At 36.2% G+C, this 14,117-nt stretch overlaps 3 protein-coding genes and 1 long non-coding RNA gene across 14 annotated transcripts in view; 3 read left to right on the top strand and 1 right to left on the bottom strand.

Moving 5' to 3' along the window:
• The first annotated feature begins 449 nt into the window (after positions 1 to 449).
• Positions 450 to 4,155, top strand: FIG4 (polyphosphoinositide phosphatase FIG4). The gene is made up of 7 exons (XM_069051389.1): positions 450 to 576; positions 641 to 748; positions 803 to 1,016; positions 1,070 to 1,277; positions 1,325 to 3,070; positions 3,613 to 3,798; positions 3,855 to 4,155. Exons 1-7 carry the CDS (start codon positions 553 to 555, stop codon positions 4,093 to 4,095), a joined length of 2,727 nt encoding a protein of 908 aa, XP_068907490.1. The 5' UTR covers positions 450 to 552; the 3' UTR covers positions 4,096 to 4,155.
• Positions 4,156 to 4,316: 161 nt separating this feature from the next.
• RpL40 (ribosomal protein L40) lies at positions 4,317 to 5,158 on the top strand. Its single transcript, XM_069051402.1, has 2 exons — positions 4,317 to 4,463; positions 4,689 to 5,158. The coding sequence occupies exon 2, from the start codon at positions 4,699 to 4,701 to the stop codon at positions 5,086 to 5,088; it is 390 nt and encodes a 129-aa protein (XP_068907503.1). The 5' UTR covers positions 4,317 to 4,463; positions 4,689 to 4,698; the 3' UTR covers positions 5,089 to 5,158.
• A 1,338-nt stretch (positions 5,159 to 6,496) lies between these two features.
• The window catches only part of LOC138133466 (uncharacterized), a 45,581-nt gene continuing 37,960 nt past the window's right edge, over positions 6,497 to 14,117 (bottom strand). Inside the window, exons 2-3 of the long non-coding RNA XR_011160375.1 lie at positions 6,777 to 8,548; positions 6,497 to 6,727 (exon numbers count right to left, since the gene is read on the bottom strand). This is a non-coding gene — a long non-coding RNA (uncharacterized lncRNA). The remainder of the gene's footprint in view (positions 6,728 to 6,776; positions 8,549 to 14,117) is intronic.
• Positions 7,621 to 14,117, top strand: part of tutl (turtle) — a 40,543-nt gene continuing 34,046 nt past the window's right edge. For 9 of the 11 annotated variants that reach the window (XM_069051376.1, XM_069051383.1, XM_069051381.1 and 6 more), the window contains exon 1: positions 7,621 to 7,764. The gene's annotated coding sequence lies outside the window, so the exon portion shown is untranslated. Of the gene's footprint in view, positions 7,765 to 8,869; positions 8,894 to 14,117 lie in introns of those variants that run through there. The other 2 variants (XM_069051377.1, XM_069051378.1) reach the window with 2 other exon arrangements.

The raw sequence follows: 14,117 nt of genomic DNA, 5'->3' as shown, positions 1-14,117 counted from the left end.
TCGTTTAGGAATTAAAATCCATATTATATTTACAGAATACAAGGTGATTCATTAGTAATAATGAGCCAAACAAAATTTGTGTGATGCAACCAACAATACATGTCCACCATAGTTTTTCAGTTTGTGTTTTTATTTATTATTCCACATGATTTTGATTACGTTTGACACATGTACCGAATATCGGTCATGTTGGACTATGTTTTATACAATTAAAATATATTTTTAAAGCCACATAATCGGTGTAAATGTAATGTTGGCTGCATCACAAATTTCGGTAGGTTCTTGAAAACTCGTGAATCACCTGTATACAGGATACACCTAAATCTATAATTTACAATTTACTGAAAAAAATAAACGTCATTAATTTGTTTTTTAATGCTTAGACATTAATTATTGAGTTGGTTAATTAAATGCATAATTTTTCCAACAAAAATAAATAATGGAATACGTATTCGGCTATTATTCCTAAAATAAACTTCGTTTATTTTGAACTGTAGATTGAGAGTCCATAACCTCAATGCTGTGAAATGTTTACATGTCAAAGTAAAACAGATGTCAGTGAGTTTGACAACACAGGTTATATAATAGGTTATTTTTTTAATGTCTACAATAAAGAATTTACAAAAACAATTTCTTTTAGTTACGAAACGGACAGCAAAACACGACAGAAATGATGGAGAAAAGCGGGGCCGTTTTTCACCCTATTATTAGTTCAATACAAAAAATTGCTTTGTACGAAACCAAATCTGTAATTTAGAATTGAACTGTTTTTATACATTTTGATAATGGCAACAAATTTTAGAAATTCTACCTGGTAGGTTCAAATAACACTCAGACAAGATTCAGGGTTTTAAAAATTGACAGACAGGAAGCAAAAGATTTGAAAATCTATGATGACAAAGTAGAATACACAGCTGAAGAAATACATGACTTGGTCAACATGATTGATTCAGGAAATCGACAAAGATCAGGGAATACTGGCTTTTCAAAAATTATATCATCATTTGGAATAGTTGGTAATGTTGTGAGATGTAATTTAGTTTTTGTCATACAGCTGTATTTATCACAGGTTTTATCAGATTCTTAGAGGGTTATTACATAATATTGATTACAAAAAGAAGAAAAGTAGCGGTTATAGGTTACCACACAATATATAAAATAGAAGACACTACTATGATTTACATTCCACATGAATCTGTCCGTCTTGTCCATCCTGAAGAACCCCGATACCTTAAAATGTTCCAGAGCGTTGACTGGGCGAGTAATTTCTACTTTAGGTTGGTATCCTGAAGTAGAACTGCAAGTTTAATTCAATGAGCCTCAGTTACAGCTATGACTTGACACATTCCCTGCAACACAATTTAACAGTCCCCAAACATTTCGTCCCGACGACGCAAGACGATTCCGAATTCAAATTTCCCGAAAGCAACATCAATCTATTGACTTCTTCCATAATTTCGCAAGAATCCAAAAACGAAACCGTCGAGCAACACGATTACGGCATTCGCACCAGACCCCATCGCAAGTTCGTGTGGAACACGCACTTGCTGAATTCCGCCGAGAAGGAGTTACATCCCGACTGGTTGCTGTACATAACGCACGGCTTCATCGGCCAGTCCAACATAAACATATTTGGTAGGTCGGTGTACGTGACGTTGATCGCACGAAGGTCCAGTCGCTACGCGGGAACTCGATTTCTGAAAAGAGGCGCCAACTTCCAAGGCGACGTGGCCAACGAGGTCGAGACCGAGCAAATGGTGCACGACTCGGGCGTGTCCTCGTTCAACCAGAGCCACTTCACCTCGTTCGTGCAGATGCGAGGCTCAATTCCGGGACACTGGCGCCAAGACATGGGCAAGATGGTGGCCAAGCCCGCCATCACGATGGACTTGTTCGACCCCTACGCCGAGACCGCGGGGGCGCACGTTAACGAGTTGCTGAAACGGTACGGCGCTCCGATCGTCATTTTGAATCTGGTCAAGCAGAGGGAGCGGAAGAAACAAGAGAGATTGCTGAGCGACGAGCTCAGCTCTGCTGTCAAATACTTGAACCAGTTCCTCCCGCCGGACCACCAAATCGTGTACAAGACGTTCGACATGGCGAGGAAGAACAAAGGGAACAACGCCAACGTGATGGGGCACTTGGCGGACATCGCCCGCAACGCCGTCATGAAAACTGGGATTTTCCACAATCAGCGCAAGTACTTCTCGCAGAAGGCGTCGACGGTCGTGGGACAAAACAAGAACAACGACGGCATCGGCAGCGTCCAGACTGGAATAATCAGAACGAATTGCGTGGACTGTCTGGATCGCACCAACACGGCGCAGTTTGCCATAGGCAAGTGCGTGTTGGGGTACCAGCTGTGCGCTTTGGGGATCCTGGATTCGCCCAACTTGGAGTTCGACACGGACTGCGTCAGGATGCTGGAGTGTCTGTACGAGGATCACGGAGACACCCTCGCCTTGCAGTACGGAGGCTCCCAGTTGGTCCACAGGATCAAAACGTACAGGAAGACGGCGCCGTGGACGTCGCAAGGCAACGACATCATGCAAACGCTAAGTCGATACTACAGCAACACGTTCTCGGACGCGGAGAAGCAAAATACCATCAACCTCTTCTTGGGGATTTTCACGCCGGAAGAGAACAAACCGCAGATTTGGGAGTACGCTTCGGATTATTACTTCCACCACAAGCCCATCGTGGACAATAACAAGTCGTTGAGTCAGTGGTGGGACAAGGATATTCTTAAATGTCTCCCGTACGCTTATAACGATTTGACGAAAGCGTGTTCCGAGATTATACAGGTGCATTCGAGAGACGCCGAAATGATCGACGCTTACTCCGATTACCACAGACCGTATGAACTTAGCGTTTTGAACGATGTGTTCGCTTTCAAAATTAGCAATTCTGTGAGGGACTTCATGCCAAATTGTACGACCGACTACAGTCCTTTCATTATACGGATTCGACCTGTCAGGAGGAGGGAAGAGAATTCGAATAAAGGATTTGTGATGAAGAATCCCTCAGTCACCGGACAAAGTTCCACCAGTTCGGCTGCGTCCAGTTCGAGGTGAGTTAATGGTAAAAAAATATCAAATAGAGTTGTGGAATAATCGAAGTGGTGAGCTTTTAAAATTAGTTCCTACATGGAAAGACGCGCCTTAAAGGGTTGTGTTGGAACAAAATGTCTTTTTTATAATCATTTACAGTTGACAATTGTATAAATCTGCCACTTACAAATGCATGGTGTATTTGTACTACTAAAAAAATGTGATTAATTGGTTGCCTAAAGACAAGGAACTGCTAGATAATTTAAAATGAAAGAATAATAATAACTAATAACAAGCACGAGGTGTTCTTGAAAAAGAATCGTCAGCTGCTTTGATAATTACAAAGTGATAGCTGTCGAATGTCAAATTTACAAATGACATATAAATCATAGCTAACTAGAATGTTAAGATCCATTTACAATAACCTTGAATCAAGATTTTTTGGAGCGCCGTTGTAAAAAATAAATTCACTTAACTTCAGGAGTGTACGGATATATTCTTTTTTAATCCAATCACACTTTAAGTAGGAATATTGAGTTCACAAAGTTAAAAATTATTTCAGTTCTAGCTCAAACGAAGATTCCTGTGACGACGAAGACAGTACATACACGAACGAGTCGCAGGGAACAACGTCCAAAGAGAGCAGTCCAGAACCTGTAACATTCAAATCTCTTTTTCCGTCAATGAAGGAAATTTACGGCACCCAACTTACAAATCCGAAAAAATCTGACATAATAGTTTACAAGAAGTGAATACGTTTTTGTGCCTTGTTTTGTTCCTCTACGCTATAATTTGTGATTTTAGGTACGTTTTGATAGGAAAAAAAGCTAATGGAACTGCCAAAAACATTTTTACGCCAATTTCGCTTAATTTAAAACCACAAAGTAAGTTTTCCAGCGACACCTCTGTACAAGTTGCACCTCCAACGGTCCACAAGAAGTCCATATTGATTTATGAAAATTATATTCACACTGGAATTAATGGAGGGTCTTTGCCGAAAGCTTCTGATCTTGCGCTTTACCAAAAATATGCAAGTTTCAAATAGACGAGTGTACCTGTGATGTATTGGATATTATTAAAAATAATATATAAATAAAATATTAAATCATCATCTCTTCATTTAACGCGAAGTTAACATGAGAGACTTTTCCCACCAATTACGTAATACCAGGCAACATTTTATACATTTGGCAAGACAATTTTAAACTATATTGGACGTTTTATTAGATGAAAATTGTGTAATAGTATTATAAAATCGGCAAGTCAATGAAGTAAAATGACAAGTAAATTTTGAATTTCGAGCTCGATTTGCAGGAAGTCGCTGCAAGTCAACAACTGTCTTGTCGGTAAAACAGATTCCTACTGAGTTTCTCTTTCGGAAAAGAAAATTGTGGCGACCACGTTGTAGCAGATGTAAGTACAAGTTTCTCCTCTTACTTTCCGTTTAATGCTGTCGAATTTTCGTACAACTCTTTCTTTCACTTAGGCGGTATTAGGAAAGTCTTATTGTTGTATCATTTTCAATTAGAGAGTAGTATTTTTTGTTGCAAAGTATGTGAGGTTATGTAACATCAATCCGAACAATTTCCGTGACATAAAATTGTCATCACTTTTACGGTTTTTTTTTGTTTGTTTTAGAATCGCCACTATGCAAATTTTCGTGAAAACTCTGACCGGTAAGACCATCACTCTCGAGGTCGAACCTTCAGATACAATTGAAAATGTCAAAGCAAAAATCCAAGACAAGGAAGGTATCCCTCCAGACCAACAGCGTTTAATTTTTGCTGGAAAGCAGTTGGAAGATGGGCGTACATTGTCCGATTATAATATCCAAAAAGAATCAACTCTGCATCTTGTGCTTCGCTTGAGAGGTGGACTTATCGAACCCTCTTTGCGTCTTTTGGCCCAGAAGTACAACTGCGACAAGATGATTTGTCGCAAGTGCTACGCGAGGTTGCATCCACGTGCCACCAACTGTCGCAAAACCAAATGTGGCCACACAAACAATCTTCGCCCAAAAAAGAAGATCAAGACTTAAGTTGTTTCACCTTGATAGAGTAAACAAAAACTCTGTAAGAATTATCTCTTAAATACAATTTTTTGATCGATTTGTTTATTACTCTTGCCCATCCCTTCTTCCCAAGATTTTCTCTCGCCCGTGAGCGTAACTCCTTGAGCGTGAAGATCGTTAGGCATGTACCAGATGTCGCGCACTTGTTTAACATGGGCAAAGAACAATACGTAAATAATTGATTTATATTGCACTGGTCGGGTGAATAGCCTGGGTCATCTCGCTAACCCGACCAGAAGTAGGGATCGTGATGACTACCTCCTACGAGCTGTGGTTGGTTGTTGCAATGCTTACCACCTGTATGGTGGTTACAGAAGAGGCGTGCGCAAGCTTTGTGTTACCTTGGCGCGAAACATTGACCCAAACACAATTTATTATGTGTTCTCATTCAGTTATAATGTGGATATTCTTATACAATTATTTCTAGACGATATCGCACGCAATTTTCGGCTAACGGCTTTTTTACAACACTTTCCTAAATAATAGCTATGACAAATATCGTTTAACATTTGCCGGTTGAAAACAAACCACACATCTATCATACACAATATCCTGTATAACTGTATTTTAAGAAGGACGTCTAATGTTACTGTAACCTCTAAGAAATTCTACAAAATTCTAACAGAAAGATCATTTTGGACAAGTTTTTATTTTATGTTTTTAATTGGAAATGTCAAAACTGCAAATATGAAAGAAACAACAAATTTGTAATGCCAAAAACTAGATTTCAATATAATTATTATGAACATTGCGATTCAGCAGAGTTATTGAGAATTATTTTTTTATTGATGGATACAACTAACACCACCAAATGTAACTGTAAATTGTCTAAACACTCCAAAAATAAAAAGTAAAAGTAATTGTTAAATAATATATATTTTTTGCAACAGCAAATTAGTCACTTATAGAGAGTTATGTAGGTATGTTGTGAATATATTACATCCGTTGAAATTGATGTTTATGGTTTATTTTTTAATCCAACGTTTTTTTAAAGGCGGTTACTCATTTGCTTTTCCCACAAATTTATGAGTGGCCTGCATAATTAAGAGGACTCCTGCAATGACCAATCGCACAATATTTAAAAGAAACCGTTAAGAATATCCAATTTGAAAAGTTTTTAAAATAGTCAACAAGCAGTTAATCTGTAAAATGAGACAAAATCGTAATGACTTTGACTTTGATTGATTGTTTGTTGAAATCAATTAATTAATAAATAAACTGTTCGAGACATTAAAAATTTACGTGCCACACTGCACTGATGCATGCTTCCTTGCCAATTAATGATCATTAGATAATTACGTGATGTCCACAGCTTCGTAAATTATTACTAACCACTTCCTCGATATTAATGATATAAATAATAGAAAACAATAGCTTACATTTAACAAATATAATCAAATTAATTTATGTTACAAAATAATGGCTAAAGATTTTCGGTTTATCTGCAGAAAATATAAAAAATCTTTTTCATGTTCAACATACGAGACTTTTGTACGTTATAAAGTTAGTCCAAATAATTCTTTTTGGATTGTGTTAAAATCGCAGACTGTACTTTACTGGTTTTGAACCTTTTTCCTTCTTTTAGTTTGACTTCACTTGACCAAAACTGGAGAATTCTGTTATAGACAAGTGAACAAAGTTTAAACAAACTTTACCTTTCACGTAAACGTCTTCATTCCAATTGAAACTGTAAGTTTTCTGATGAGTATAAATTTAACCGGACAAGTGCATGGAGTGCAACTTTGCGAGAAATAATTTTAGAAAGACATCATCCAATTTCTTCTTTTCAGAGGCGATGAGGACATCAAGAGCTGTTGCTAATGGTAGCGTCCGATTATCTATGTCCATGTTTGACGATGTCGTCACTCCATAGTCGTCTGTGTATGCAAAACCAGATTTAAAAGTCCGTTGTGATTTAATTATGTATGTAGAAAATCTCGATAAATATTATTCACCGGGAGTTTATATAATAAGTTAGTTATACTGGAGACAATGTCATTAACACGAAACCAGTTTCGAGGTAAATGGCTGTTAAATTTTGTGTTGACTTTAAAATGCGCTCGGTAGCCATTCACACATAAAAAACCTCGAAAATGTAACCGAAACCGCAAATTCCCTCCAATAAAACATTGTTTGCACTACCCGGTTGTTCACTTTTTTGAGCACGCATCTCAACCTTCCTCCTCAAATTCGTCCGTTGGTTGTTTCGGCGTCGAGTGTGGAGGAAGCCCTAGAAGACCTAGAACTGAAATTCCGGTCGGGTTTCTGCGTGGCCTCTTGCAACCGCAGAAGAGTCGAAGAAGCCTGGGGCTTTTTAAAGGAGCCCTCTAAAAGTGCATTTCCACTTCCTATGCACCGGTCGCCTTCTACTACGCAAGCGATTCCGACTATAATATGGATTGAGTAGGGCGGTTGTTCAAACGCTACAACTTGGGATCATTTCGTCTCGAAACGGACGCTGTGTGACTGCTTTCTTTCACAAACGTGCATTATTTAAAGCGAAAAGTCCCAACGTTTACCATTTTCTTGACTCTACACCAGTGCAAGTGGTTTCAAGTGAAAGTGATACGTTTATGCCGATTTAAAAAGCTTCAGTTATTTATTTTTATTTTTTATTTCGGATTACGGCCCTTCCAGTAACAGGTATGTCGCCGCTTCTCTTGCTCGCTCTCGAGGATTTGCCTTCGGTACCTTTTCCTAACGAAATTGTTCCTTTAAATGCATCTAACGGCGCACTTGCGATTATCAAGTTATGTTAATGGCATTATGGCACTTTACATCCAACCAACCCACATTGCCACAATATTGTTCCCACATATGACCCCTGCAGTCACGATTATTTTGCAATTTTCATATTTATCACACAATTATTTCCTTACCCACAAAAAAAAAAACATCAATCTAATTTATCCTTCCCTCCTGACTTTAATAACGATTTCACGTTTTCAATTTATTCAATTGTCAAAATCAGTTTTTATCACAACTTTATGCCATTTTTATCATTTTTATTTCATATGGAAAAATTTTAAGCTGTTTCCAACAATAATATTTATCTTGACGTAAATATACAATCATCTGGAGCCGCTCTGTATGACCTTTTATCAACTATCTGCGATATAATATAGCTTTTGAACCAAAAACAATTTACTTTCCTCTCTTCTCAATTTTATTTTATTAATCAGGGATGATTTTGGACGTGCCAAGTGTGAGCCTTTTTGGCCGTTTTTTAATAAACAATTTTCATTGTATTCTGTTTTATTGAAAATGAGTTGGTGAAAATGGTCCGGTTGGTCTCATTTGATTTCCATACCCACAAACTTGACGTCCGTTGGGCAATTAACCCGCTGAGTGTTGGTAGAAATTCCATGAAGACCGTTGAATCAGTCTTGTAGTACGTTAGCCGTGGTTGAAGGTCGACTTCTTCGTCCTAATGGAAAATATAAAGAAGACTGAAAAACGGTTAAACAGACGCTGCAACATCAGGTTCCTTTTAAATTTTATCTATTGACAGGAGTGACAAAAGAAATGCTTTGGGTATTATACTGGCGGTTACAGTGTTTTCATGTTGCAACAATATACTATTTATGCGGAGTGTCATTGGACTTGATTAAGTATTAGTCGTTGTGATTAATTAGTAGTGTAAAAAGATCAGGAAAGTCACGCCTGCTTCGATAATACTGTGGTGTGTCAATTCACCTTTTGGTGAGGAATATCCGCATAATTTAGACGTTGCGAGGGTTCCTTCATGGGAGAAGGTTTCAATTGTGAGCAGGTGAATATACTTGAATGCATCCGAGCAAAACGTCCTAGGAGCGTTCTAGTGGAACGCAAGAATGCGTCTTATGCAGCAATTTAAATTAACGGAAAAATATGCACTCTTAATGGTTCTCATTTTAATCAAATAAAAAATGAAAGTCCGTCTTGTGATTTGATGCACTTGTAACAAAACATTATAAATAATTATCAAACGCAATGAACGCGATTCTACCTGTGGAAGCAAACACAACAGATACAAGGAAATGCATATCTAGTGACAAAATGCACATATCTACCTACTTGACGAAATTATTTTTTTTTCTTTTTGTATGTTTGCGCTGGAGACTCATTAGTACATTTCTTGATAATCTCTGGATTTTTTGGTATTTGACCAAATGTCAAACATTTCATTGCTAAAAGCATCTTTCACTTTTATTGTTCTGGTTTTTTCACTGAATTATGAAATATTCCTGATCTTAATAAGCTCTGAAATTTTGCTAATCCATTATCCTGGTCGTGCGACACAAACAAAAATGTGACCACGTTTAAAATTTGTATCTGGGGCGTAAATTGTAGAATGAATAATATTTGTATATTGCCGATGGTAAAATATTTGTTTCCAACAGTATTTAACATTTCACTTGTTTGTTTAGCAAATTCAACATAACATTGCATTTACAATTTGTTTATTTAATTACACCGATGCACCAGCACCGTATTGAGTGAACATTTATTAGGTCTACCTACACGTAGAATTTTTTGTTAAACACACAGTTTGACATAAATATTGCGGGAACTGGAATCGAGTAAATATTTTTAGTGCGTTACAAATTAATGACAGATATTAGGAATATATTTTGGGATCTTTTTAAATAGATGTGCTATATGCGCGTGGGATATGCTTTTTGCCATTTCAAGTTATTTAGGGATTGGTTTTAAAACTCAACATATATTTGGTGTGATCTGTTTTCCGGGTCTTAAAAAAATGTGCAATTATTTATGCAAATTTTACAACATTTGCAAAACAGTTTTTTTGTTCCTGATCGTACTGCAGCGCTACTCTACATTTTCGTCGTAGTTGCAGTGTAGGAGTGCATGGTGCATTTTCAAATTTCATGCATTTATGCGATGTTTATTGCAAGTTATTTATAGAATATTTACAATTTGCGAAAACAATTATTTCTTGCACTGGTGTTAATTTTTCTTTCTGCTTTGACATTGCACCCGACAATTTGTATTGTCTGGAATTGTTTTGTACATGGGTGGATACAAATTAGAAGAGAACTAATTAAAATGATATTACGTTCAGGCTTGTGAGGATGTTCAAATTTGCACATCAAAAGCAGTCTTTTATTATTGCATTCTATGCAGACTGCAGAAGTCGTCTAATATGCAATGCTATGCAGCAAAATTGTATTCTAAGAGAATTTCAATATTGTTACGAAGCTATGTGCGGTGTTGGGTGAAAGGGAATGTTTGCTTGAAATAACCCAAAACAGGGATCAGGACTTCAGTTAGAGTTAAGTTAAATTTGCACTCCTTTCAGGGTAATAAGTCGTTAAAATAATTTATGAATGTTGATAAACAATCTGCATTTTGCAAGTTGAAAAACTATTTCACCGAGACTCGAATACAATTTTTCTATCGTAAAGAAAGAAAAGAAGTCATGCACAATTTTAGTGCACTTGCTCATTCTTTTTGATAAATAATTTTACGACTGCTGGAATCACCAGTTAACCGGAAATAATGGCATATCGAAAAACTATTGTTTGGTTTTTAATATTGTACTGTTCGGTCAAGATAAAATTTAAATTAACGCGCAAATTTAATTTAACTTTCAATCGTTCTGTCAGTTTACTGTCGGCTTGGTGAAAATTAAACGAATTAAATTTTTTTGTACCGAATTATCAGATTTAAAGGCCTTGACCTCAATTTCTTTGACTGCTTGTTTCTCATTGCGTAATGCCTACAACCATAGGCACATCAGACATGTGAAATGCTCTACAACGACGACTATTGACAGACTTTCACATCGACAGATCGCTAAATTAAGCATAAAAATTTTAAATTATTTCAGGAAACTTGACAAAGTATAATGAGACTCCTGAAGATCCTGTCAGTGGGATAGAGTTTTATGACATAAATTCCCATCGAGAATTAAAAGCTTGTCCATTTTAGATAACACACACAATAAACCGTTAATGTCTCTTAATTTCCAAGTTGAATATCTCTTAACAATAGCATTGCGATATTTGTGTAAAATTTGAAGGACTAACCCTTTGTAAAATGTACAGTTGTGAATTTTTTAAACAAATGACAATGTCTCGGAATGCTCCAGTAAACAACTGCATTAATGATTTCAAAAAATGTGATTTCCAATAATTGCTAAAAAAATACTTTGAACGCTTGTGCAAATTGACGAATTTCACGTACGAAAAGAGAACGTAAAAACTGACTGCTTATTGCAGTTTCTCGAGCGTCCCTGTTTTTGGAAAAGCTTTTGTGTGGCAGTCGAGGGTTTAGGAATGAGTCTTGTTAAATCGAAATGAAGAATTTTTCTCTCAACCCGGCTTCGACTCAACAAACAGGATACTCGAATTTGGTGACAAGTTTGAAACTTGATTCTGTTGAATGAATGGACTACAGATTGTAAGCAATGGCTATGTTGTAGGCTGTAAAGTAGTGGTAGTGTTATGTGTAAAGTTCACGGACCTGGGTTTCGCTTTTGACGCGAGTTACTCGGTTCACGTTTTTCTGCACTTTTTGTTAACATGCCGAGCCACAACGTTGTTGTTAAATAATGAATAAACAAATAAAACAGTCGTAGTAAATAACTAGGCTAGTAAGTAATAATAATTGCTGTATAAGAGACCAAGCCCGACATGTCAAAGAATATGTTCAATGTGTCTCAGTTCAGAAATACTTTGTTGTTAATAATGTCACTTTATAATAATATTGGTACACAACAGATGACATTATACTGGTGTTCCATTGTTTAAAGAGGACTGTATACAATTACATAATAAATATGGTTTGGAGAAAGTTTCTTGATAGTTCTTTACAAAAAACATTAACTCTTCGTCTTCACTGTAGCGTCAAAAAAGTACTACGAATAGAATGACCGTCGAATATGAATAAAAAATCTCGACTTTGTTAGTTAGTTATTTAAATTGTGAAACTGGCGTGATTATGAGAAAATGTGGTGAAAAATTTAAGTAATGGGTTTAAATAGGTGGGTGTTGTACATGCAATCCCAGTCTCTTTTTTTTGTATGGAATGAAAAAGGAAAGTAATCTGATCATTCAACGGCATCTATGGGTTGCTTACATAAAAGAAATACTTAACAATGCGATAATCAATAACTCGTAAAATTAATGCTCACGCAGGTGTATTGTGTAGATGGTTAGGCAAAAATGTAAATAATGCTAAATATGTGTTCTCGAGAACTAAAGAGTGAAGAGTTCGGCTAAAGAAAAAACTATTAATACTCCTCTTGTCGTGACGATATACAGGTGGCCCAAAGCTGGCTGAACAGCGGTACGCCTTAAGTGATGCCAGAAGATCACGAGGAAAATGTTAAAAGATTCCACTTCCTTCAGTTTCGAAGCTATAAAGGCTCAAAAGCTACACATTTGGACTCGTTTATTTTGATTAATGGAAAAAATTTGGATGATTTGGTTTTTATAGGGTAATGGAACAACAATTGTGAAGGATTATAATCCTGTTTGCAATTATTTTCTGCGCCATTTGCAGCATTTTTACAAATTCGGTGTTGGTGAATTTAATCTTGTCTAATTGGCTACACTGTGACTCCCGTCTGTCATTCTCAAATGTCATGCGAGATACGCATAAAATTTGAATTTTGTAATTCCACAAGAAATGTCACGGAAAGTGCGAAATCTCTCGAATATATGCATGAAACTCGCAGTACCTCATTTCTACATAACCACAATTTCATTTCACCCTAATTTCAAATTTACAGAATGTTGCTGGTTGCATCTCCGGTGTAAATTGTAATATTGGTGTTTCTTTGATTGATTAACTAATTACAAGTACGGTTGGCTTCAAAAAAAACGGGAACTGTCAGAAAAAGTTCTGTCAGATTTTATTAAGTTTTTATAGTTTGAAACGGTCTTTTAGAATTTAGGTTAAAAAAATGCACTAATGTGTCAGAAATACTACTGTCAAACAGACACAAATTGACAAATTAAATTTATTTCACATTCGGTCAAATTTCATTTCCCGTTTTTTTTTTTGAAGCCAACTGTATGTACTATTGGGAGCATAAAAAGTGGGACATCAAATTTCTGCCAGTTTTGAAAAATTCCATGTAGTTCAAGCTTTATTGTCTTTTTTTTGACGCTATTCTAGCTGACAGTTTAAAAATTTATTTTATATTCCTGTTTTCCTTTTCGCCTTTTCCAAATGCCCTCTTCTTTTGATAAAGGTGGATTTTGCTTGGGACTTTGCATTAAATAAATATTCACTACGTGCTTACAATCATTCCCTACAACCTACAATACTTAATGACAACGTCAATCAATTCAAAGTAGGGTTAGAATCAGATAAAGGTTATTCCACATTAAAAGTCAAGACAATGACGTTGATGTCCCAGTTTTTTTGCCCGCAATAGTACTTATAAATTATTTCCGAAATCAGTCACTGTACAATATCACTGTGACTGCCAAAAAAACTTCCTGTCAATAAATATCGTTCTGTTCATTTCAATATTTACCGTAATTTCCTTTTCCTTTTGAATTCTAAGCCCTGCCTTGTAAATATATGTTATTTCTATTCATGTTTCTTTCTTTTGTTTCTTTTTTTTTTTTTGTTTAGTTTATATTAAATTGTTGTCAAACAATGAGTACGGAACAGGAAACCTAGCACCAAGGGGTTTATTCTGTCGGGATAAAGGTCGCCCAAAGACTGATTAATAAACAGGATTTTGAAGCAATTTTGGGACACCTGTATAATAATAACTCACCAATACAGGTCCCAGAAAGTTTCTACCCAAGTTCTAATTGGATATTTCCTCAAGATAAATTTATCTGAAACCCCTTTTCCACCGATCAAAATCTTACTTGATGTATTCTAGATCTGCCAAACGAATATTATTATTCGAAATATTTCCCAATCAAAGCATCCCAGTTAAATGATTGCAAATGGTTTTGGAAAAATCTTCATACTCAATCATGAGCAAACCAAAATAGACAATTTGTTAAAAATAACATTTTTTAACA

Source organism: Tenebrio molitor, chromosome 6 (assembly GCF_963966145.1).
Source record: "Tenebrio molitor chromosome 6, icTenMoli1.1, whole genome shotgun sequence".
Taxonomy (NCBI): domain Eukaryota; kingdom Metazoa; phylum Arthropoda; class Insecta; order Coleoptera; family Tenebrionidae; genus Tenebrio; species Tenebrio molitor.
The sequence above is the reverse complement of the archived record's forward strand: the minus strand, read 5'-3'. Positions and strand labels throughout refer to the sequence as shown.

Excerpts from the sequence above, each read along its gene's own strand:
- RpL40 (XM_069051402.1), top strand. The coding sequence starts at position 4,699 with ATGCAAATTTTCGTGAAAACTCTGACCGGTAAGACCATCACTCTCGAG.
- FIG4 (XM_069051389.1), top strand. The coding sequence starts at position 553 with ATGTCAGTGAGTTTGACAACACAG. Across the intron at positions 577-640 it reads CAGTGAGTTTGACAACACAG|TTACGAAACGGACAGCAAAA; the intron begins GTTATATAATAG and ends AATTTCTTTTAG. Across the intron at positions 1,017-1,069 it reads ATCATCATTTGGAATAGTTG|GTTTTATCAGATTCTTAGAG; the intron begins GTAATGTTGTGA and ends TATTTATCACAG.